At 41.9% G+C, this 26,684-nt stretch overlaps 1 protein-coding gene and 1 long non-coding RNA gene across 5 annotated transcripts in view; one reads left to right on the top strand and one right to left on the bottom strand.

The window, feature by feature from the left end:
• Positions 1-25,690, top strand: part of hnrnpul1 (heterogeneous nuclear ribonucleoprotein U-like 1) — a 35,983-nt gene extending 10,293 nt beyond the window's left edge. For 3 of the 4 annotated variants that reach the window (XM_045724897.1, XM_045724894.1, XM_045724895.1), the window contains 12 exons: positions 1,042-1,115; positions 4,851-4,990; positions 5,637-5,736; positions 5,849-5,961; positions 7,084-7,353; positions 9,723-9,845; positions 10,054-10,182; positions 15,429-15,597; positions 20,091-20,375; positions 20,599-20,711; positions 23,248-23,418; positions 25,456-25,690. In XM_045724897.1, the coding sequence (XP_045580853.1) occupies positions 1,042-1,115; positions 4,851-4,990; positions 5,637-5,736; positions 5,849-5,961; positions 7,084-7,353; positions 9,723-9,845; positions 10,054-10,182; positions 15,429-15,597; positions 20,091-20,375; positions 20,599-20,711; positions 23,248-23,418; positions 25,456-25,608 (1,840 nt within the window). In that variant the 3' untranslated portion in view covers positions 25,609-25,690. The remainder of the gene's footprint in view (positions 1-1,041; positions 1,116-4,850; positions 4,991-5,636; positions 5,737-5,848; positions 5,962-7,083; positions 7,354-9,722; positions 9,846-10,053; positions 10,183-15,428; positions 15,598-20,090; positions 20,376-20,598; positions 20,712-23,247; positions 23,419-25,455) is intronic. The other variant, XM_045724896.1, reaches the window with a different exon arrangement.
• On the bottom strand, positions 17,801-19,055 carry LOC123744770 (uncharacterized). The gene is made up of 3 exons (XR_006771253.1): positions 19,019-19,055; positions 18,140-18,838; positions 17,801-17,883 (listed from the first exon to the last, which is right to left on the bottom strand). It is a non-coding gene; the product is annotated as an uncharacterized lncRNA (long non-coding RNA).
• Positions 25,691-26,684: the final 994 nt, after the last annotated feature.

The following is a 26,684-nucleotide window of genomic DNA, read 5'->3' as shown; positions in this document are numbered from 1 at the left end:
AATAGTCATCTAGACCATATCCAAAACAACACACTGAATTCATACATTTACACTCATTTTAAATTGTAAAGTCATGTCTTTCTACACAATACCACAACAAATTTCATTTAAAATATTCAATAATTTCACTGTGTATTTCTGATGATATCAAGTCAGTAGAATATACCAGAATCCAACAAATTAGAGCTCATTCTGCAAAACATGGAGCCCCCGGCTGAGTAAAATAACGTTTTTTAGTTCTAGTAGCTAATAAAAGTATTTCTTGGCAGTTACTTTACTACCAAAACCAAACTGTGGATTGCAGTCAATAAATTGTCTCAGAACTAAAATGCTGTTTATTTCGATCAGCTGCGTAATTAAGTTCTGGGACCACGTGTTAGAAATTAAAAGTTCCAGTTTGTGATGTCTCCACCCTCATAGAAGAAAACTCTCAGCATTCTGACTGGCTACTTTTTCTAATTGGCTGACTACTCTATGTACTTATGGAAAACTCTATAATACTACTATTACTACTACTGCTAATAATACTACTAATTCTACTACAAATATGAATACTTATACTGCTACTACATCTCTGCCTTGGTCTCTATTCTACAAAGGTACTACCTTTGCTGCAATGAGAATGTTTCCGGTATCATTTCATGCCAATCTGTAAGTCGCTCTGGATAAGAGCGTCTGCTAAATGACTTAAATGTAAATGTAATGCCTACTGAACACGTCCCCGTTCTTGGTAGTTTGGTAAAGGTTAGTTATGTCCCTAACTAAAAAACAGGACCGCAAAGAGTTCTAAACGTTTAGCTTGGTCCAGTGCTGTGATTGGAGGACTAACCTGTCATTCTCCAGTCCATTGATGTGATTGGAGGACTAACCTGTCAGTCTCCATTGCTGTGATTGGAGGACTAACCTGTCAGTCTTCAGTCCAGTGCTGTGATTGGAGGACTAACCCGTCATTCTTCAGTCCATTGCTGTGATTGGAGGACTAACCTGTCAGTCTTCAGTCCAGTGCTGTGATTGGAGGACTAACCTGTCAGTCTTGTACAGGTCCCGGTCGCCCCAGCCCCCTGCTGAAGAGGAGGAGGAGGACTTTGATGACACTTTGGTGGCTCTGGACACATGTGAGTAACATCTGAGAACTCCAGTTGAAACTAGGTATTCACAGAGGTCATTCATGATTGTGAACGAAGTAACAAAGTAATTGGTCATAAATTGAGCTGCACGTTTGCTTTAGCCTCTCCTCATTGCAGTGACTTTTTATGTCATGGTTTAATAGTTGCCTTAATTTACTTGACATTTTAATTAGAGGCCGATTATGGTTTTTAAACGCTGATACCGATTATTGGGGGGCCGAGAGAAAAAAGCCGCTACCGATTAATCGGCCGATTAATATATATATATGTGTGTAATAATGACAATTAAAACAATACTGAATGAACACTTTTATTTTAACTTAATATAATACATCAATAAAATCAATTTAGTCTCAAATAAATAATGAAACATGTTCAATTTGGTTTAAATAATGCAAAAACACAGTGTTGGAGAAGAAAGTAAAAGTGCAATATGTGCCATGTAAAGAAAGCTAACGTTTAAGTTCCTTGCTCAGAACATGAGAACATATGAAAGCTGGTGGTTCCTTTTAACATGAGTCTTCAATATTCCCAGGTAAGAAGTTTTAGGTTGTAGTTATTATAGGACTATTTCTCTCTATACCATTTGTATTTCATATACCTTTGACTATTGGATGTTCTTATAGTTACTTTAGTATTGCCAGCCTAATCTCGGGAGTTGATAGGCTTGAAGTCATGCTTGAAGCACAGCGAAGAGCTGCTGGCAAACGCAGGAAAGTGCTGTTTGAATGAATGCTTACGAGCCTGCTGCTGCCTACCACCGCTCAGTCAGACTGCTCTATCAAATATCAAATCATAGACTTAATTATAATATAATAAACACACAGAAATACGAGCCTTTGGTCATTAATATGGTCAAATCCGGAAACTATCATTTCGAAAACAAAACGTTTATTCTTTCAGTGAAATACGGAACCGTTCCGTATTTTATCTAATGGGTGGCATCACTAAGTCTAAATATTGCTGTTACATTGCACAACCTTCAATGTTATAATTATGTAAAATTCTGGCAAATGAATTACCGTCTTAGTTAGGAAGAAATGGTCTTCACACAGTTCTCAACGAGCCAGGCGGCCCAAACTGCTGCATATACCCCGACTCTGCTTGCAAGAGAAGTGACACAATTTCCCTAGTTAATATTGCCTTCTAACATGAATTTCTTTTAACTAAATATGCAGGTTTAAAAAAAATATACTTGTGTATTGATTTTAAGAAAGACATTGTTTATGGTTAGATACATTGGTGCAACGATTGTGCTTTTGTTCTCGAATGCGCTTTTGTTAAATCGTCACCCGTTTGGCGCAGTAGTCTGTGATTCTATGATAAATTAACAGGCACCGCATTGATTATATGTGTCAAAGGGATTTCTTCGTCGGAGGACGATATGGCGAAATCATCATCGGAAAATGAGGACCAATATGCAGCAGAGTTGAGATGGTTCATTTTGAACTTTTAATAAATTCCAAAACGAACATACAAAAGAACGAACGCACGATAAACTGACAGTCCTGTTAGGTTTACACACACGGAACAATCTCCCACCAATACACAGACAAACACACCCAACTAATATAGGACTTCCAATCAAATGCAACACCACACAGCTGCCTTCAATTGGAAGTCCACCCCAATTAATTCAACATAGAAACAGATCAACCAGACTTACACATAGAAATACATCAACATAGACCATAACTTAAAACCCGGAAATCATAAATCAAACGCCCTCCTAACTAACACACCACCCTGAACCACATAAAACAAATACCCTCTGCCACGTCCTGACCAAACTACCATAACAATGAACACTTTTACTGGCCAGGACGTGACAATATGCAACGCAGGACACGTTAGATAAACTAGTAATATCATCAACCATGTGTAGTTAACTAGTGATTATGTGAAGATTGATTGTTTTTTATAAGATAAATTTAATGCTAGCTAGCAACTTACCTTGGCTCCTTGCTGCACTCGCGTAACAGGTAGTCAGCCTGCCACGCAGTCTCCCCGTGGAGTGCAATGTAATCGGCCATAATCGGTGTCCAAAAATGCAGATTACCGATTGTTATGAAAACTTGAAATCGGCCCTAATTAATCGGCCATGCCGATTTATCGGTCAACCTCTAATTTTGATGTTTATATACATAAAAGAATGTGGACACCCCTTCAAATGAGGGGATTCGGCTATTTCAGCCACACCCGTTGCTGACAGGTGTAGAAAAAACGAACACACAGCCATGCAATCTCCATAGACAAACATTGGCAGTAGAATGGCCTGTGCTGAAGAGCTCAGTGACTTTCAAGGTGGCATCGTCATAGGATGCCACCTTTCCAACAAGTCATTTTGAAGTAGAAAAGTCTCGGAGCAACAACGGCTCAGCCACAAAGTGGTAGGCCACACAAGCTCACAGAACGGGACCGGCGAGTGCTGAAGCGTGTAAAAATCATCTGTCCTCGGTTGCAACACTCACTACCGAGTTCCAAACTGCCTCTGGAAGCAACGTCAGCACAAGAACTGTTAGTCTGGAGCTTCATGAAATGGGTTTCCATGGCCGAGCAGCCGCACACAAGCCTAAGATCACCATGCGCAATGCCAAGCGTCGGCTGGAGTGGTGTAAAGCTCGCCACCATTGGACTCTGAAGCAGTGGAAATGCATTCTCTGGAGTGATGAATCACGCTTCACCATCTGGCAGTCCGACGGAAGGAATCTGGATTTGGCAGATGCCAGGAGAACGCTACCTGCCCGACTGCATAGTGCCAACTGTAAAGTTTGGTGGAGGAGGAATAATGGTCTGGGGCTGTTTTTCATGGTTCAGGCCCTTTAGTCCAGTAAAGGGAAATCTTAACGCTACAGCATACAATGACATTCTAGACGATTCTGTCCCAACCCTTGTGGCAACAGTTTGAGGAAGGCTCTTCCCTGTTTCGACATGACAGTGCCCCCCCCGTGCATAAAGCCAGGTGTCACACCTTAATCTGCTTCACCTGTGTTGCCTTGTCTCCTCCGCCCCCACCAGGTGTCCTCTATTTCCCCTCATTATCCCCTGTGTATTTATACCTGCGTTCTCTGTTTTTGTCAGTTGCCAGTTTGTCTCGCCTTGTCAGGTCTTACCATCATGTTTCCTGTTTCTCTTGCTCTCAACTGTGTCTTACTAGTCTTCCCCCGATCTGACCTTTCTGCCTGTCCTGACCCTGCCTGCCGTTCTGTCCCTGTTTGACCCTGCCCTGGATTTACGAACCGCTGCCTGCCCTCCACCTGCCCTTTGTCTGCCCCTTTTTGTATAATAAATATTGAGAGTATCGGAACTATTCGCCTCCTGTGTCTGCATATGGGCCATATCCTGAGTCGTGATACGAGGTCCATACAGAAATGGTTTGACGAGATCATTGTGGAAGAACTTGACTGGCCTGCACAGAGCCCTGACCTCAACCCCATCAAACATCTTTTGGATGAATTGGAACGCCGACTGCGAGCCAGGACTAATCGCCCAACATCAGTGCCCGACCTCACTAATGCTCTTGTGGCTGAATGGAAGCAAGTCCCCTCAGCAATGTTCCAACATCTAGTGGAAAGCCTTCCCAGAAGAGTGGAGGCTGTTTTAGCAGCAAAGTGGGGGGACCAACTCCATATTAATACCCATGATTTTTGGAATGAGATGGTTGACGAACAGGTGTCCACATACTGTTGGTCATGTAGTGTATTTATCTCTCGTGTCCCACAGATAACTGTGACCTTCACTTCAAGGTGTCCCGTGATCATTACAGCGGCTACCCTCTGACCGTCGAGGGCTTCGCCTACCTCTGGGCCGGAGCTCGAGCATCCTACGGAGTCAGCAGAGGGAAAGTCTGCTACGAGATGAAGGTAACGGAGAGAGAAACAAAACCATAGGTCGTATCCCAAATTACAGCCTATTCCCAATATAGTGCACTACTTTTGACCTGGTGTCGTGATGTATCAGCTGTGATCCCTTTAGTAAATGACCGATCACTATGTAAGTAACGATAATGACCGATCACTATGTAAGCCACGATAATGACTGATCATTATGTAAGTAACGATAATGACTGATCACTATGTAAGTAATGATAATGACCGATCACTATGTAAGTAATGATAATGACCGATCACTATGTAACTACTAACCTGTCTGTCTCTCCTACTGACCTGTCTGTCTCTTTACTAACCTGTCTGTCTTTCCTACTGACCTGTCTGTGTCTCTTTCTACTTACATGTCTGTCTCTCTTACTGACTGACCTGTCTGTCTCTCCTACTGACCTGTCTGTCTCTCCTACTGACCTGTCTGTCTTGCTCTACTGACCTGTCTGTCTCTCCTACTGACCTGTCTGTCTCTCCTACTAACCTGTCTGTCTCTCCTACTGACCTGTCTGTCTCTCCTACTGACCTGTCTGTCTCTCCTACTAAGCTGTCTGTCTCTCCTACTGACCTGTCTGTCTCTCCTACTGACCTGTCTGTCTCTCCTACTGACCTGTCTGTCTCTCTGCTGTAGATCTTAGAGGAGATAGCTGTGAAGCATCTCCCGTCCTCTGAGCCTGACCCCCATGTGGTCCGGATAGGATGGTCCCTGGACTCCTGCAGCACACAGCTGGGTATGGACAACACACACACGCGCGCACTCCCGCCACACACACACACACACACACACACACACGTGCGGACGAAAGGACACACTGTTTGACATGTAGCTTCGGTATATTCCAGGTGAGGAAGCGTTTTCGTTTGGATACGGAGGAACGGGGAAAAAATCCTCCGACTGTAAGTTTGAAGACTACGGAGAGAAGTTTGGAGAGAATGATGTCATCAGCTGTTTCATTGTGAGTAATACTCTGTTGTTGTATTGTCTGCAGTGATAGTCCCATTACTAGCTATAGGGAGAATATACTAATATAATTCACTAATATTTGTCTTAGACAAAGAGTTAGTTAGTAGAGTTAGTTAGTAGAGTTAGTTAGTAGAGTTAGTTAGTAGAGTTAGATAGTTAGTAGAGTTAGTTAGTTATTATTGTCTGCAGTGATAGTCCCATTACTAGCTATAGGGAGAATATACTAATATAATTCACTAATATTTGTCTTAGACAAAGAGTTAGTTAGTTAGTTAGTTAGCAGAGTTCGTTAGTTAGTAGAGTTAGTAAGTAGAGTTAGTTAGTAAGTAGAGTTGGTTAGTTAGTTAGTTAGTTAGTTAGTTAGTTAGTTAGTTAGTTAGTTAGTTAGTTAGTAGAGTTAGTTAGTTAGTTAGTAGAGTTAGTTAGTTAGTAAGTAGAGTTGGTTAGTTAGTTAGTTAGTAGAGTTAGTTAGTAAGTAGAGTTAGTTAGTAAGTAGAGTTGGTTAGTTAGTTAGTTAGTTAATAGAGTTAGTTAGTTAGTTAGTAGAGTTAGTTAGTTAGTTAGTAGAGTTAGTTAGTTAGTAAGTAGAGTTAGTTAGTTAGTAGAGTTAGTTAGTTAGTTAGTTAGTTAGTAGAGTTAGTTAGTTAGTAGAGTTAGTTAGTAGAGTTAGTTAGTTAGTTAGTAGAGTTAGTTAGTTAGTTAATAGAGTTAGTTAGTAGAGTTAGTTAGTTAGTAGAGTTAGTTAGTTAGTAGAGTTAGTTAGTTAGTAGAGTTAGTTAGTTATTTAGTAAAGTTAGTTAGTTAGTAGAGTTAGTTCGTTAGTTAGTTTGTTAGTTAGAGTTAGTTAGTTAGTAGAGTTAGTTAGCTAGTAGAGTTAGTAAAGTTAGTTAGTAAGTAGAGTTACTTAGTTAGTTATTAGAGTTAGTTAGTTATTAGAGTTAGTTAGTAGAGTTAGTTAGTAGAGTTAGTTAGTAGAGTTAGTTAGTTACATAGTTCAGCAGAGAGCCGTTTAACATAACTTTATTATTCCATCAGGACGCTGGCGGTGAGGAGGTGGAGATGGTTAGAGTTGTAGTTAGTTAATTAGTTTAACATAACTTTATTATTCCCACAGGACTTTGACGCTGGCGGTGAGGAGGTGGAGATGGCGTTCTCTAAGAACGGGGTGTGGCTAGACGTGGGGTTCCGGGTGTCGAGGGAGGAGCTGGCGGGGCGCCCCCTGTTCCCCCACGTCCTTGTGAAGAACTGTGCGATCGAGTTTAACTTCGGCCAGAAGGAGGAACCCTTCCACCCCCCTCCGGAGGGGTACATTTTCATCCAGACTCTTGGTATTGAAGACAGGACCAGAGGGGCTGTAGGACCAGCCAGCAAGGCTGACTGTGAGGTATGGATACTATACAGTACTATATTATACAGTACTACTACTACACAGTACTACTATACTATACAGTACTACTACTATACAGTACTACTATACTATACAGTACTACTACTATACAGTACTACTATACTATACAGTACTACTATACTATACAGTACTACTACTATACAGTACTACTATACTATACAGTACTACTACTATACAGTACTACTATCCTATACAGTACTACTACTATACAGTACTACTATACTATACAGTACTACTACTATACAGTACTACTACTATACAGTACTACTATATTATACAGTACTACTATACTATACAGTACTACTACTATACAGTACTACTATACTATACAGTACTACTACTATACAGTACTACTATACTATACAGTACTTCCGCTATATTATACAGTACTGCTACTATACTATACAGTACTACTATTATCCTATACTGCTATTATACTATACAGTGCTGCTACTATACTATACAGTACTACAATACTATATTATACACTACTACTACTATACTTAACACTACTACTACTATACGATACAGTACTACTACTACACACTACTACTATTATACAGGACTATATCAGTGTTTTCCACAAGTACATGGAGTAGCCAGACAAATATGAAAAGTAGGCAGTCAGGGAGTTCATTAAACCTGTCTTCTCTTGAGATTAAAGTCATATTTGCAGTTTTACAATTATTTACAATTTTCGAGGGGGGTATCCAATAGGAAACGGTGTTGATACAGAGGCAGGAGGAGGAGTCCTGGTGAGATTAAGGCAAAGGGAACACCAGCCACCTCTTCTCTCCATTCTATTGGCCAAGTCTCTTGATAGTGAGATCTCTGATTGTGGATTTGATACATTTACATTTTAGTCATTTTAGCAGACGCTCTTATCCAGAGCGACTTACAGTAGTGAATGCACACATTTCATACATTTTTTTTTTCTTCTCCGTACTGGCCCCCTGTGGGAATCGAACCCACAACCCTGGCGTTGCAAACACCATGCTCTACCAACTGAGCCACATGGAGATACATTCCACCTCAAGACAATAAATATCACAAGATGGTACAAAACCAACTGTACGAGGCTATAAACCAGCAGGAGACCTTGATCCCGAGGCTAATCTCGCATCGTTAAGACACGTGATGCCCAACTTCCTTCAACATGTGTCCATCGCCACTAAGGGGGCGATAAAGTCCTAAACCACTGTTACTCTACCCACAAGCTAGCATACAAGGCCCTTCCTCGTCCCCATTCGGCAGATTATGATTCCGTACTCCTGCTTCCTGTTTACAAGCAGAAGCTCAAACAGGAAGTACCCGTGACTTGCTCCGTTGAGAAACGGTCCTCAGAATCAGCGATTACACTGCAGGACTACTTTGCTAGCGCTGACTAGAATGCGTTACGAGACTACGGCGAACATTGTCCCCACAGTGGAGGTTCGCTGCATGCCCAATCGAAAGCCCTGGATTAACACAGAGGTCGGTGCTAAACTGAAGGACAGGACCGCCACACAAAGGGCTATTGCAGCCGACCCTGAGGCTACGGCTGAAGGAAGGAACCAGTACAAGAAGTCCCGCTACTACCTCCATCAAACGAGCAAAAAGGACAATAAAGGAACAAAGTGGAATCCTATCACTCTAGCCCACTTTATATTCCAGCAGTACAGAGGAAGACCCAGCCACGATCTGCCCCTATGATGCTTCTCTACCAGACGAACTCAATGCCTTTTGAAGCACACGCTTCAACAAAAACAACGCCGTACCGTGCATGGGAACCCCCCCCCCCACCACCAACTCGCTCGCCGAGTCCAACGTGAGTAAGGTCTTTAATCAGGTCAACAGTGGGCGAGGCCGAAATGACTCTTCTTATCATCTGTAATGCAAGAATGTCCTCCTCTGTGTTGATCTCTCCAACACCCCTCTGAGTCACACCTCTGAGAAGCTAGAGGTTCTGTTGTGATTGTAGGTCTGATATCTGCTTGGAGGAGGTTTAACTATACAGTGCAATTGCTCAACAACTCAGTTTTTGAATCCAAACAACTCAGATGCTTATAAAAGGGTCTTTTAAATTCATTGTTTTTTGTTTTTTTTTCATTCTTTCTTATGTTCCTGACTTGCTGTGGTGAGATTAGCTACACTCTCTCTCCCATGAGCTATGGGCCATGGCACAAGCTAATTACTTAAGTCTTATTTCGAGTCTCACGTGATGTGTATATATAATATACTGTGTATATACACATATCAAATATTTCCTGCTCTCTACGTTGTCAGAGGACGAGCAGAAAAGTACTAGCGTCGTGCTAGCGTCGTGCTAGCGGGCTATCTTCATTTTCATCCCTGTTTCTGTCTAGATTCTCATGATGGTGGGTCTGCCAGCCTGTGGCAAGACCACCTGGGCCTCAAAACATACTGAGAGTCACCCAGAGAAGAAATACAACACCCTGGGAACCAACGCCATCATGGAGAAGATGAAGGTAAGCCTTAGAACCCTTCATAACCTGTTATAACCTGTTTATAACCTTTTAGATCTCTGAGGTCACAGGTGGGCTACACAACCGATTCAACTAATTCGGTAGTTCACAATCTTCAATTTAGACGACTAGAATTTGAATGAGGTGCGTTATCTAATGATCTAAAAACAGATCCCCCATATATAAGAGCTATCTATGTCCTGTCTACCAGGTGATGGGTCTGCGTCGCCAGAAGAACTACGCTGGCCGTTGGGACGTTCTGATCCAACAGGCCACTCAGTGTCTCAACCGCCTCATCCAGATCGCCGCACGCAAGAGACGCAACTACATCCTGGACCAGGTACGGTACCTACCGCTTCCTCTTGACTACTTTCTGCTTCCTGTGTGTGTGTGTGTGTAATATGGCTCTGCTAACCTCTGATCTCTAATGAACTATTTATTTATCTTGCAGGTCATGTTGATGATAGAGTAGAAGAAACTATGGTTGTTGACCATCTTGTTGCCATTTTATACCGTCTTTTGTATTTTATAAGGAAAGCTGTTTAATAAGTTCTTCATGTTATCTTCCATCCGTCTCAGTATTATTCTGCTACAACCTTTTTTTTTCTTATTATTTTTTTACAGTATTTTACTGTATTATTACTACAGTATTTTATCCGTATTATTACTACAGTATTTTACTGTATTATTACTACAGTATTTTATCTGTATTATTACTACAGTATTTTACTGTATTATTACTACAGTATTTTACTGTATTATTACTACAGTATTTTATCCGTATTATTACTACAGTATTTTATCCGTATTATTACTACAGTATTTTATCCGTATTATTACTACAGTATTTTATCCGTATTATTACTACAGTATTTTATCTGTATTATTACTACAGTATTTTATCCGTATTATTACTACAGTATTTTACTGTATTATTACTACAGTATTTTATCCGTATTATTACTACAGTATTTTACTGTATTATTACTACAGTATTTTATCCGTATTATTACTACAGTATTTTACTGTATTATTACTACAGTATTTTATCCGTATTATTACTACAGTATTTTATCCGTATTATTACTACAGTATTTTATCCGTATTATTACTACAGTATTTTATCCGTATTATTACTACAGTATTTTATCCGTATTATTACTACAGTATTTTATCCGTATTATTACTACAGTATTTTATCTGTATTATTACTACAGTATTTTATCCGTATTATTACTACAGTATTTTATCTGTATTATTACTACAGTATTTTATCCGTATTATTACTACAGTATTTTACTGTATTATTACTACAGTATTTTACTGTATTATTACTACAGTATTTTGCTGTATTATTACTACAGTATTTTATCCGTATTATTACTACAGTATTTTACTGTATTATTACTACAGTATTTTATCCGTATTATTACTACAGTATTTTATCCGTATTATTACTACAGTATTTTACTGTATTATTACTACAGTATTTTACTGTATTATTACTACAGTATTTTATCCGTATTATTACTACAGTATTTTATCCGTATTATTACTACAGTATTTTACTGTATTATTACTACAGTATTTTATCCGTATTATTACTACAGTATTTTATCCGTATTATTACTACAGTATTTTATCCGTATTATTACTACAGTATTTTACTGTATTATTACTACAGTATTTTATCCGTATTATTACTACAGTATTTTATCCGTATTATTACTACAGTATTTTATCCGTATTATTACTACAGTATTTTATCCGTATTATTACTACAGTATTTTATCCGTATTATTACTACAGTATTTTACTGTATTATTACTACAGTATTTTATCCGTATTATTACTACAGTATTTTATCCGTATTATTACTACAGTATTTTACTGTATTATTACTACAGTATTTTATCCGTATTATTACTACAGTATTTTACCGTACTATTACTACAGTATTTTATCCGTATTATTACTACAGTATTTGATCCGTATTATTACTACAGTATTTTACTGTATTATTACTACAGTATTTTATCCGTATTATTACTACAGTATTTTACTGTATTATTACTACAGTATTTTACTGTATTATTACTACAGTATTTTACTGTATTATTACTACAGTATTTTACTGTATTATTACTACAGTATTTTATCCGTTTTATTACTACAGTATTTTATCCGTATTATTACCACAGTATTTTACTGTATTATTACTACAGTATTTTATCCGTATTATTACTACAGTATTTTACTGTATTATTACTACAGTATTTTATCCGTATTATTACTACAGTATTTTACTGTATTATTACTACAGTATTTTACTGTATTATTACTACAGTATTTTATCCGTATTATTACTACAGTATTTTATCCGTATTATTACTACAGTATTTTATCCGTATTATTACTACAGTATTTTATCCGTATTATTACTACAGTATTTTACTGTATTATTACTACAGTATTTTATCCGTATTATTACTACAGTATTTTACTGTATTATTACTACAGTATTTTACTGTATTATTACTACAGTATTTTATCCGTATTATTACTACAGTATTTTATCCGTATTATTACTACAGTATTTTATCCGTATTATTACTACAGTATTTTATCCGTATTATTACTACAGTATTTTACTGTATTATTACTACAGTATTTTATCCGTATTATTACTACAGTATTTTACTGTATTATTACTACAGTATTTTACTGTATTATTACTACAGTATTTTATCCGTATTATTACTACAGTATTTTATCCGTATTATTACTACAGTATTTTATCCGTATTATTACTACAGTATTTTATCCGTATTATTACTACAGTATTTTACTGTATTATTACTACAGTATTTTATCCGTATTATTACTACAGTATTTTACTGTATTATTACTACAGTATTTTATCCGTATTATTACTACAGTATTTTACTGTATTATTACTACAGTATTTTATCCGTATTATTACTACAGTATTTTATCCGTATTATTACTACAGTATTTTATCCGTATTATTACTACAGTATTTTATCCGTATTATTACTACAGTATTTTATCCGTATTATTACTACAGTATTTTATCCGTATTATTACTACAGTATTTTATCTGTATTATTACTACAGTATTTTATCCGTATTATTACTACAGTATTTTATCTGTATTATTACTACAGTATTTTATCCGTATTATTACTACAGTATTTTACTGTATTATTACTACAGTATTTTACTGTATTATTACTACAGTATTTTGCTGTATTATTACTACAGTATTTTATCCGTATTATTACTACAGTATTTTACTGTATTATTACTACAGTATTTTATCCGTATTATTACTACAGTATTTTACTGTATTATTACTACAGTATTTTACTGTATTATTACTACAGTATTTTACTGTATTATTACTACAGTATTTTATCCGTATTATTACTACAGTATTTTATCCGTATTATTACTACAGTATTTTACTGTATTATTACTACAGTATTTTATCCGTATTATTACTACAGTATTTTATCCGTATTATTACTACAGTATTTTATCCGTATTATTACTACAGTATTTTACTGTATTATTACTACAGTATTTTATCCGTATTATTACTACAGTATTTTATCCGTATTATTACTACAGTATTTTATCCGTATTATTACTACAGTATTTTATCCGTATTATTACTACAGTATTTTATCCGTATTATTACTACAGTATTTTACTGTATTATTACTACAGTATTTTATCCGTATTATTACTACAGTATTTTATCCGTATTATTACTACAGTATTTTACTGTATTATTACTACAGTATTTTATCCGTATTATTACTACAGTATTTTACCGTACTATTACTACAGTATTTTATCCGTATTATTACTACAGTATTTGATCCGTATTATTACTACAGTATTTTACTGTATTATTACTACAGTATTTTATCCGTATTATTACTACAGTATTTTACTGTATTATTACTACAGTATTTTATCCGTATTATTACTACAGTATTTTACTGTATTATTACTACAGTATTTTACTGTATTATTACTACAGTATTTTATCCGTATTATTACTACAGTATTTTATCCGTATTATTACTACAGTATTTTATCCGTATTATTACTACAGTATTTTATCCGTATTATTACTACAGTATTTTACTGTATTATTACTACAGTATTTTATCCGTATTATTACTACAGTATTTTACTGTATTATTACTACAGTATTTTACTGTATTATTACTACAGTATTTTATCCGTATTATTACTACAGTATTTTATCCGTATTATTACTACAGTATTTTATCCGTATTATTACTACAGTATTTTATCCGTATTATTACTACAGTATTTTACTGTATTATTACTACAGTATTTTATCCGTATTATTACTACAGTATTTTACTGTATTATTACTACAGTATTTTATCCGTATTATTACTACAGTATTTTAGCCGTATTATTACTACAGTATTTTAGCCGTATTATTACTACAGTATTTTACTGTATTATTACTACAGTATTTTATCCGTATTATTACTACAGTATTTTTACTCAGATGTTTACAAAACCAGTAGAACTCTGCCTGGCGAGGTAAAGACAAACAACCTCTGTCGCTATGGTAACTACGGACGGGACAGACCACTGTCCTTAATAAATAAAAACAGCTAGACTGTGTTTTCTGTTGTTAAATAAATTAACCCCTGAAAGGTAAGTGGGGGGGAAGGTGAGGAGGGCTAACCATTATTGAAGTTTCCAGAGAGGTGTCGTTGCCGTGGTTACCTACGGTAAGTCAGTCTAACGGGAGGTATCTGCCGGGTAGAAACCGTGGAAACCGTGAGTAGCAACAGGTAGGTTGTATCTCTGTGTGTGTGTGTGTGTGTGTGTGTGTCTACGGGGCAGCAGGACGCCGTGACAACAACCAGGTAGGTACAGGTAAGTCAAGGGGACCCACATTTCCACGAGTGTCAGTCAGTCATCGTTCAGATACATTGGGAATCAACACGGTAACGAACTGAATCATGGGGGAAGGAATGTTTGAGGACGTAAACTTAACGACGAAACTCGTTAAGAACTGTAGTCGTTTTTAGTACCAACTTGTAGTTGTCTCTCTCTCTATGGGATGAGAATTTACAGTAAATATCCGCATTCACGATCAACGTTATCGTTCGTACGCCACACCTTTTAACCAAGTCTCAAGAAATGTTATCTTTTAGAAAGATACAGTGCTCCTAATAACAACCAGGCTAGTTGTTTAAAGGGTCCCCTTCACTCACTCTGTGACAGTAACGGGAACCTTGAAGAAGACGTGGAGAGGTGCAGTCTGGGAAGGTTAGGTCTGTGGCTTGGGGGGGAGAGAGAGAGTGTGAAATACCGCCCATTTTAGTTAACCACCCAAAAAGAGTAAATACCTAAAACGGCATAAAACACCTCTCTACCTTCATTATTACAGGGTTCTGTTCCCCGGCTTCCCTGCCAGAGGAAAACAAAGCCTACCCCTATAAACACAACAAGTAAACAATAACAAACAGCCTTCTACCTCTTTCCTTGTGTCACCATTGCTAGACAAATGTATATGGATCAGCCCAGAGACGAAAAATGCATCCTTTTGGGGGGTTTCAGCGCAAGGCTATTGTTATATGTCCCACGGACGAGGACTTTAAAGAGCGAACGTTAAGACAAACTGATGAGCAGGGGAAGGATGTGCCAGATCAGGCTGTGTTAGAAATGAAAGGTAGGAACAACCAACCAATGAAAACAAACAACAGATCTACTTTTTTTTTTTTTTTTTTTTTCTATGTTTTTGTCTCTAAAATCAAAATCTTGGAACATGCTCTCCCAAACGCCTGCCTCCTGCCCTTCCCTGTCTACTTCCCTTCCCCGCCTCCTTCCCTTCCCCCCAACCCCTGCCTCCTTCCGTGTCTCCTTCCCTTCCCTGCCTCCTTCCCTTCCCTGCCCCCCCAACCCCTACCTCCTTCCCTGCCTCCTTCCCTGCCTCCTTCCCTGCCCCCACAACCCCTGCCTCCTTCCCTGCCCCCACAACCCCTGCCTCCTCCCCCCCAAACGCCTGCCTCCTTCCCTGCCTCCTTCCCTTCCTTGCCTCCTTCCCTTCCCCCAACCCCTGCCTCCTTCCCTTCCCTGCCTCCTTCCCTTCCCCCCCAACCCCTGCCTCCTTCCCTGCCCCCCCCCCCTGCCCCTTTCCCCCCCCTTCCCTGCCCCCCAACCCCCCTTCCCTGCCCCCCCAACCCCCCTTCCCTGCCCCCCCAACCCCTACCTCCTTCCCTGCCTCCTTCCGCCTCCTTCCCTGCCTCCTTCCCTGCCCCCTTCCTGCCCCGCCTCCTTCCCTTCCTGCCTCCTTCCCTGCCCCCCCAACCCCCTTCCCTGCCCCCCATGCTTCCAGCCTCCAGACAGACATAAGATGCAGCAGTACCCTTTCAGCTTCCTGCCCCTCTGTGTTGCCCCCTGCCAATCAGACTACCTGCTGATCTGTTGCACTGCAAACCGAGGATGTGCTGGAAACTGAAGTTGAACTAACTTACTGTCAGAAAGTAGTGGACACTCAGTCTGGAAGGGCTTGTTGACAAAGCTGTTGGTGAGCTGCCTCATGTTCACACCAGCAGTCATGTGTCAGTGCTGTTTGAAAGCTGTTTTAATAAGAGCAGCGTTTACGGCAGCACTTGGTTTGCAGTGGCGTTTCCTCTTCCCCTCCGTATCTCCTCTGTGTTCGCTTGAACAAACGTTTCCTCCAGATTCTCTGGAGGTTGAATTTGTTCTGACTGCAGCAGCCTACAGAACCCTCCTACCCTCAGCCTACAGAACCCTCCTACCCTCAGCCTATAGAACCCTCCTACCCTCAGCCTACAGAACCCTCCTACCCTCAGCCTATAGAACCCTCCTACCCTCAGTCTACAGAACCCTCCTACCCTGCTACCCTCAGCCTACAGAACCCTCCTACCCTCAGCCTACAGAACCCTCCTACCCTCAGCCTACAGAACCCTCCTACCCTCAGTCTATAGAACCCTCCTACCCTCAGCCTACAGAACCCTCCTACCCTCAGTCTATAGAACCCTCCTACCCTCAGCCTACAGAACCCTCCTACCCTCAGCCTACAGAACCCTCCTACCCTCAGCCTACAGAACCCTCCTACCCTCAGCCTATAGAACCCTCCTACCCTCAGCCTACAGAACCCTCCTACCCTCAGCCTACAGAACCCTCCTACCCTCAGCCTACAGAACCCTCCTACCCTCAGCCTACAGAACCCTCCTACCCTCAGCCTACAGAACCCTACTACCCTCAGCCTACAGAACCCTCCTACCCTCAGCCTACAGAACCCTCCTACCCTCAGCCTACAGAACCCTCCTACCCTCAGCCTACAGAACCCTCCTACCCTCAGCCTACAGAACCCTCCTACCCTCAGCCTATAGAACCCTCCTACCCTCAGCCTATAGAACCCTCCCACCCTCAGCCTATAGAACCCTACTACCCTCAGTCTACAGAACCCTCCTACCCTCAGCCTACAGAACCCTCCTACCCTCAGCCTACAGAACCCTCCTACCCTCAGCCTATAGAACCCTCCCACCCTCAGCCTACAGAACCCTCCTACCCTGCTACCCTCAGCCTATAGAACCCTCCTACCCTCAGCCTACAGAACCCTCCTACCCTCAGCCTATAGAACCCTCCTACCCTCAGCCTACAGAACCCTCCTACCCTCAGCCTACAGAACCCTCCTACCCTCAGCCTATAGAACCCTCCTACCATCAGCCTATAGAACCCTCCTACCCTCAGCCTACAGAACCCTCCTACCCTCAGCCTATAGAACCCTCCTACCCTCAGCCTATAGAACCCTCCTACCCTCAGCCTACAGAACCCTCCTACCCTGCTACCCTCAGCCTATAGAACCCTCCTACCCTCAGCCTATAGAACCCTCCTACCCTCAGCCTATAGAACCCTCCTACCCTCAGCCTATAGAACCCTCCTACCCTCAGCCTATAGAACCCTCCTACCCTCAGTCTACAGAACCCTCCTACCCTGCTACCCTCAGCCTATAGAACCCTCCTACCCTCAGCCTACAGAACCCTCCTACCCTCAGCCTATAGAACCCTCCTACCCTCAGCCTACAGAACCCTCCTACCCTCAGCCTACAGAACCCTCCTACCCTCAGCCTACAGAACCCTCCTACCATCAGCCTATAGAACCCTCCTACCCTCAGCCTATAGAACCCTCCTACCCTCAACCTACAGAACCCTCCTACCCTCCTACCCTCAGTCTACAGAAACCTCCTACCCTCAGTCTTCACAGCCTACACAGCCTACCCTCAGCCTTCACAGCCTACCCTCAGGCTACACAGCCTACCCTCAGCCTTCACAGCATACCCTCAGCCTTCACAGCCTACCCTCAGCCTTCACAGCCTACCCTCAGCCTTCACAGCATACCCTCAGCCTTCACAGCCTACCCTCAGCCTTCACAGCCTACCCTCAGCCTACACAGCCTGCCCTCAGCCTACCCTCAGCCTTCACAGCCTACCCTCAGCCTACACAGCCTGCCCTCAGCCTTCACAGCCTGCCCTCAGCCTTCACAGTCTACCCTCAGCCTACACAGCCTACCCTCAGCCTACACAGCCTGCCCTCAGCCTTCACAGTCTACCCTCAGCCTACACAGCATAACCTCAGCCTACACAGCCTACCCTCAGCCTTCACAGCCTGCCCTCAGCCTTCACAGTCTACCCTCAGCCTACACAGCATAACCTCAGCCTACACAGCATAACCTCAGCCTACACAGCCTACCCTCAGCCTACACAGCATAACCTCAGCCTACACAGCATAACCTCAGCCTTCACAGCCTACCCTCAGCCTTCACAGCCTACCCTCAGCCTACACAGCATAACCTCAGCCTAACCTCAGCCTACACAGCCTACCCTCAGCCTACACAGCCTACCCTCAGCCTACACAGCATAACCTCAGCGTTCACAGCCTACCCTCAGCCTACACAGCCTACCCAGCCTACCCTCAGCCTACACAGTCTACCCTCAGCCTACACAGCCTACCCTCAGCCTTCACAGCCTACCCTCAGCCTACACAGCATAACCTCAGCCTACCCTCAGCCTACACAGCCTACCCTCAGCCTACACAGCATAACCTCAGCCTACACAGCATAACCTCAGCCTACACAGCCTACCCTCAGCCTACACAGCCTACCCTCAGCCTTCACAGCCTACACAGCCTACCCTCAGCCTACACAGCCTACCCTCAGCCTACCCTCAGCCTACACAGCCTACACAGCCTACCCTCAGCCTACACAGCCTACACAGCCTACCCTCAGCCTACCCTCAGCCTACACAGCCTAACCTCAGCCTACCCTCAGCCTACACAGCCTACCCTCAGCCTACACAGCCTACCCTCAGCCTACACAGCCTACCCTCAGCCTTCACAGCCTACACAGCCTACCCTCAGCCTACACAGCCTACCCTCAGCCTACCCTCAGCCTACCCAGCCTACCCTCAGCCTACCCAGCCTACACAGCCTACCCTCAGCCTCCCTCCCTCCATCTCCTCCCTGTTCTTTCTCTTTTCTATGATTTCCCTCATCATTATGTGATAATAATTTATCTTTTAATTTTGTCTCCCGGTGGTGTTGGCTGATCTGGCCTTCGCTACAACCTCTCTCTTTCTCTCTCTCTCTTTCTCTCTCTCTCTTTCTCTCTCTCTCTCTCTTTCTCTCTCTCTCTCTCTCTCCTCTCTCTCTCTCTCTCTCTCTCTCTCTCTCTCTCTCTCTCTCTCTCTCTCTCTCTCTCTCTCTCTCTCTCTCTCTCTCTCTCTCTCTCTCTCTCTCTCTCTCTCTCTCTCTCTCTCTCTCTCTCTCTCTCTCTCTCTCTCTCTCTCTCTCTCTCTCTCTCTCTCTCTCTCTCTCTCTCTCTCTCTCTCTCTCTCTCTCTCTCTCTCTCTCTCTCTCTCTCTCTCTCTCTCTCTCTCTCTCTCTCTCTCTCTCTCTCTCTCTCTCTCTCTCTCTCTCTCTCTCTCTCTCTCTCTCTCTCTCTCTCTCTCTCTCTCTCTCTCTCTCTCTCTCTCTCTCTCTCTCTCTCTCTCTCTCTCTCTCTCTCTCTCTCTCTCTCTCTCTCTCTCTCTCTCTCTCTCTCTCTCTCTCTCTCTCTCTCTCTCTCTCTCTCTCTCTCTCTCTATCCATCTCCTCTCCGTCTGTCTCTCGGTGGCCATCTCTCCATCCTGGCTTCCAGCCAACTTCTTGCTCCCTGAGCCGAGTGACTTCCTGGAGGAGGTGTTGTTTGTGGAGCTGCAGCGGGAAGAGGCTGACAAGCTGGTGAAGGAATACAACGAGGAGGGACGCAAAGCCGGCCCACCCCCCGACAAACGCTATGACAACCGTCCGGGAGGGTTCCGTGGCAACGGCGGAGGTTACCAGCGCTATGACGACCGTGGCGGGCCTCGCGGCGGCGTAGGATGCCAGAGCAGAGACGCTGGGGGATACAGAAGGGGTAAGGAAGGAACGGATTCCTCCCCAGGTCAGTCACTCACAATTTTCCCCTGAAGTGTGCGTTCGTACACTCTCCCCTGAAGTGTGCACTAGTACACTCTCCCTCAGGGGTTTAAGAAGGGAGGGACTGATTTTTAGGATGGTTGTTGCTTACACCAATCCAGTGTTTTTTCACCGTGTGTGGACTAGGCCCCTGCTCTTAAGAGATGTCCCTGCTATTGAGAATGTCTGTATGTCTCGCTGTGTTTCAGGCAACAACCGTGGCGGCTACAACGGCAACCGTTGGGGTGGCAACGGTAACTACCGTGAGGGGGGGTCGGGGTACAACCGCCCGGCGCCCTACAGCAAGGGGGCATACAACCAGGTAACCATGGATATGTCTGTCTGTCTGTCTATCTCTCTCTTTCTCTCTGCGCATTAATGGAGAGGATATGAGTTTTACCTGAGCAGGGAAAAAACTCTGTGCCATAGTTATTATAGTCCATCAACTTAACACCTAGAGGTTTTCCTGGTCGGGTGAAATAGTCAGGGAAAAAACTCCTGGCACTAACAATGTGCTATGAATCGGGGTCCGACATATATTATAGCCAGCTGGGCCCGGGCCAGTAGCTTCTCAAGCGCGTTTTGGCAAATCCAGTTGAACATTTACCTGCTCTGTCGCAGTCTACCGATTTTGAAAACCATTGAAGAGACTACATGCTAGAAAAGTCATGCTGTTTGTATTTGAGCGTATGTGATTGGTCGTTCATTCAACTACGCTCATCGCGACTTCTCGATGCAGTATGTGAGTTGACGCCTCCACACAGCGGGCAGTCCACAGGAAAAAGAAGAGCCCATCAATATATTCGCTGAGCTTATTAAGGGAAAGGGATTTACAAACGTAAACCTTCAATAGGGAACATACAGCGAGGGGGAAAAAAGTATTTTATCCCCTGCTGATTTTGTACGTTTGCCCACTGACGAAGAAATGATCAGTCTATAATTTTAATGGTAGGTTTATTTGAACAGTGAGAGACAGAATAACAACAAAAAAATCCTGAATACTGTATTAATAAACTACCCCAGGACCCTACTGTATTAATAAACTACCCCAGGACCTTACTGTATTAATAAACTACCCCAGGACCCTACTGTATTAATAAACTACCCCAGGACCTTACTGTATTAATAAACTACCCCAGGACCCTACTGTATTAATAAACTACCCCAGGACCCTACTGTATTAATAAACTACCCCAGGACCCTACTGTATTAATAAACTACCCCAGGACCCTACTGTATTAATAAACTACCCCAGGACCCTACTGTATTAATAAACTACCCCAGGACCTACTGTATTAATAAACTACCCCAGGACTCTACTGTATTAATAAACTACCCCAGGACCCTGCTGTATTAATAAACTACCCCAGGACCCTACTGTATTAATAAACTACCCCAGGACCCTACTGTATTAATAAACTACCCCAGGACCCTGCTGTATTAATAAACTACCCCAGCCCTGCTGTATTAATAAACTACCCCAGCCCTGCTGTATTAATAAACTACCCCAGGACCCTACTGTATTAATAAACTACCCCAGGACCCTACTGTATTAATAAACTACCCCAGGACCCTACTGTATTAATAAACTACCCCAGGACCCTACTGTATTAATAAACTACCCCAGGACCCTACTGTATTAATAAACTACCCCAGGACCCTACTGTATTAATAAACTACCCCAGGCCCCTACTGTATTAATAAACTACCCCAGGCCCCTACTGTATTAATAAACTACCCCAGGCCCCTACTGTATTAATAAACTACCCCAGGACCCTACTGTATTAATAAACTACCCCAGGACCCTGCTGTATTAATAAACTACCCCAGGACCCTGCTGTATTAATAAACTACCCCAGCCCTGCTGTATTAATAAACTACCCCAGCCCTGCTGTATTAATAAACTACCCCAGGACCCTACTGTATTAATAAACTACCCCAGGACCCTACTGTATTAATAAACTACCCCAGGACCCTACTGTATTAATAAACTACCCCAGGACTCTACTGTATTAATAAACTACCCCAGGACCCTACTGTATTAATAAACTACCCCAGCCCTGCTGTATTAATAAACTACCCCAGCCCTACTGTATTAATAAACTACCCCAGGACCCTACTGTATTAATAAACTACCCCAGGACCCTACTGTATTAATAAACTACCCCAGCCCTGCTGTATTAATAAACTACCCCAGCCCTACTGTATTAATAAACTACCCCAGGACCCTACTGTATTAATAAACTACACCAGGACCGTACTGTATTAATAAACTACCCCAGGACCCTGCTGTATTAATAAACTACCCCAGGACCCTACTGTATTAATAAACTACCCCAGGACCCTACTGTATTAATAAACTACCCCAGGACCCTACTGTATTAATAAACTACCCCAGGACCCTACTGTATTAATAAACTACCCCAGGACCCTACTGTATTAATAAACTACCCCAGGACCCTACTGTATTAATAAACTACCCCAGGACCCTACTGTATTAATAAACTACCCCAGGACCTACTGTATTAATAAACTACCCCAGGACCCTACTGTATTAATAAACTACCCCAGGACCCTACTGTATTAATAAACTACCCCAGGACCTACTGTATTAATAAACTACCCCAGGACCCTACTGTATTAATAAACTACCCCAGGACCCTACTGTATTAATAAACTACCCCAGGACCCTACTGTATTAATAAACTACCCCAGGACCCTACTGTATTAATAAACTACCCCATGGCCCAGGCCAGTATATTCTGGTTAACGTTGGACCCTGTGAATACTTTAAAAGTAGTAATGGAGTCTGTTTTCATTATCCGACGTGCTTTTTTCTCTCTCTCTCTCTCCTCCAGAGTTACACCCCCAGCAGCTATAATCAAGGCAACTACCAACAGGGTTACAACTACGGCAGCTACAGTCAGTACCCAGGCTACAGGCAAACTCAGAGTTACAGCGAGTCTACGCCAGCTGCCGCAGGACAGACCTACAGCCAACAGCAGAACTACAACCAGCAGTACCAGCAGGTAGTTACCATAGCAACCAGCGGGTAGTTACCATAGCAACCAGCGGGTCGTTACCATAGCAACCAGCTGTACCAGCGGGTAGTTACCATAGCAACCAGCGGGTAGTTACCATAGCACCCAGCGGTTCCGGCGGGAAGTTACCATAGCAACCAGCGGTACCCTCGGGTAGTTACCATAGCAACCAGCGGTACCCTCGGGTAGTTACCATAGTAACCGGCGGTACCAGCGGGTAGTTACCATAGTAGCAGCAACGGTAGTATGCCGGGGTTCAGGTGAACTCGGGTAACCCTGCTACAGCTAACCTCCTGTATCAGCCTGAAGTTACTGGATAGGGCTATTTCATCACTGAGAGATAGAGGTGTTTAATCACTGCGAGATAGAGGTATTTCATCACTGAGAGATAGAGGTATTTAGAGATAGGGCTATTTCATCACTGAGAGATAGGGGTATTTCATCACTGAGAGAGAGGTATTTAATCACTGAGAGATAGAGGTATTTCATCACTGAGAGATAGAGGTATTTCATCACTGAGAGATAAAGGTATTTAATCACTGAGAGATAGAGGTATTTCATCACTGAGAGATAGAGGTATTTAATCACTGAGAGATAGAGGTATTTCATCACTGAGAGATAGAGGTATTTCATCACTGAGAGATAAAGGTATTTAATCACTGAGAGATAGAGGTATTTCATCACTGAGAGATAAAGGTATTTAATCACTGAGAGAGAGGTATTTCATCACTGAGAGATAGAGGGTATTTAATCACTGAGAGATAGAGGTATTTAATCACTGAGCGATAGAGGTATTTAATCACTGAGAGATAGAGGTATTTAATCACTGAGAGATAGAGGTATTTCATCACTGAGAGATAGAGGTATTTCATCACTGAGAGATAGAGGTATTTCATCACTGAGAGATAGAGGTATTTCATCACTGAGAGATAGAGGTATTTCATCACTGAGAGATAGAGGTATTTAGAGATAGGGGTATTTCATCACTGAGAGATAGAGGTGTTTAATCACTGAGAGATAGAGGTATTTCATCACTGAGAGATAGAGGTATTTAGAGATAGGGGTATTTCATCACTGAGAGATAGAGCTATTTAGAGATAGGGGTATTTCATCACTGAGAGATAGAGGTATTTCATCACTGAGAGATAGAGGTATTTCATCACTGAGAGATAATGGTATTTAATCACTGAGAGATAATGGTATTTAATCACTGAGAGATAGGGGTATTTCATCACTGAGAGATAGAGGTATTTAATCACTGAGAGATAGAGGTATTTAATCACTGAGAGATAGAGGTATTTAATCACTGAGAGATAATGGTATTTCATCACTGAGAGATAGAGGTATTTAATCACTGAGAGAAGGGGTATTTAATCACTGAGAGATAGAGGTATTTAATCACTGAGAGATAGAGGTATTTAATCACTGAGAGATAGAGGTATTTAATCACTGAGAGATAATGGTATTTCATCACTGAGAGATAGAGGTATTTAATCACTGAGAGAAGGGGTATTTAATCACTGAGAGATAGAGGTATTTCATCACTGAGAGATAGAGGTATTTCATCACTGAGAGATAGAGGTATTTCATCACTGAGAGATAGAGGGTATTTAATCACTGAGAGATAGGGGTATTTAATCACTGAGAGATAGAGGTATTTCATCACTGAGAGATAGAGGGTATTTAATCACTGAGAGATAGAGGTATTTCATCACTGAGAGATAGAGGTATTTCATCAATGAGAGATAGAGGTATTTCATCACTGAGAGATAGAGGTATTTAGAGATAGGGGTATTTCATCACTGAGAGATAGAGGTATTTAGAGATAGGGGTATTTCATCACTGAGAGATAGAGGTATTTAATCACAGAGATAGAGGTATTTAATCACTGAGAGATAGAGGTATTTAGAGATAGGGGTATTTCATCACTGAGAGATAGAGGGTATTTCATCACTGAGAGATAGAGGTATTTCATCACTGTATTGCCTCTCTCTCTCTCTCTCTCTCTCTCTCTCTCTCTCTCAGTATGCCCAGCAGTGGCAGCAGTACTACCAGAACCAGTCTCAGTGGAACCAGTACTACGGCCAGTATGGGAACTATGCCGCCCAGGGGCAGGGTCAACAAGGTCAAGGTTCACAGGGGCAGGGAGGTCAGGGGGCGTCAGGTTCCTCCCAGTAACCTCTGACCTCTACATCAGGGGGGGTCAACGAAAGGCGGTTTATGGCCCACAATAAAATGAATTGTTCCCACCCCAAAAAAATGTGTTATTTTTTTTGTTGTTGGTCCAAACAGACTAATATCACCAGGAATTGTACTAAAAATGAGTTTAATTTAGGAAATGTGTTCACCGAGTATTCCCACAGATAAGAAAAGAGATGTGATCATGGTTTGACGTGATTTTTATTGTCCAATACAATCTCATTTTCGGGTCTTAGTTGTGGTTAATATGCGGTGTACTAGTTGTTACCAATATGTTCTGATCACCCGAACATTTACACCGACAAAACAAACCCCCCCCCCCCCCGTTACCGCGGCTGAATCTAGTTACCTACCCCCTGCTCTACAGGTCTACTGATCTGCTATCTACTGTCTATCTACATGCCCACACACACACACACACACACACACAAGCTTACAGACGTCACACACACTTCAATGTTCACTCAGCTTACTGCTAGCCAGTATTAACCCTGTGTGAGAGTAGATCAGACATGTAGAGTAGATCAGACATGTAGAGTAGATCAGACATGAAGAGTAGATCAGACATGAAGAGTAGATCAGACATGAAGAGTAGATCAGACATGAAGAGTAGATCAGACATGAAGAGTAGACATGAAGAGTAGATCAGACATGAAGAGTAGATCAGACATGTAGAGTAGATCAGACATGTAGAGTAGATCAGACATGAAGAGTAGATCAGACATGAAGAGTAGATCAGACATGTAGAGTAGATCAGACATGAAGAGTAGATCAGACATGTAGATCAGACATGAAGAGTAGATCAGACATGAAGAGTAGATCAGACATGTAGAGTAGATCAGACATGAAGAGTAGATCAGACATGTAGAGTAGATCAGACATGTAGATCAGACATGAAGAGTAGATCAGACATGAAGAGTAGATCAGACATGTAGAGTAGATCAGACATGAAGAGTAGATCAGACATGTAGAGTAGATCAGACATGAAGAGTAGATCAGACATGTAGAGTAGATCAGACATGAAGAGTAGATCAGACATGAAGAGTAGATCAGAC

This window comes from Salmo salar, chromosome ssa09 (assembly GCF_905237065.1).
Source record: "Salmo salar chromosome ssa09, Ssal_v3.1, whole genome shotgun sequence".
NCBI lineage: Eukaryota > Metazoa > Chordata > Actinopteri > Salmoniformes > Salmonidae > Salmo > Salmo salar.
Note: the sequence above shows the minus strand (reverse complement) of the source record. Positions and strands in the feature narration are given on the sequence as shown.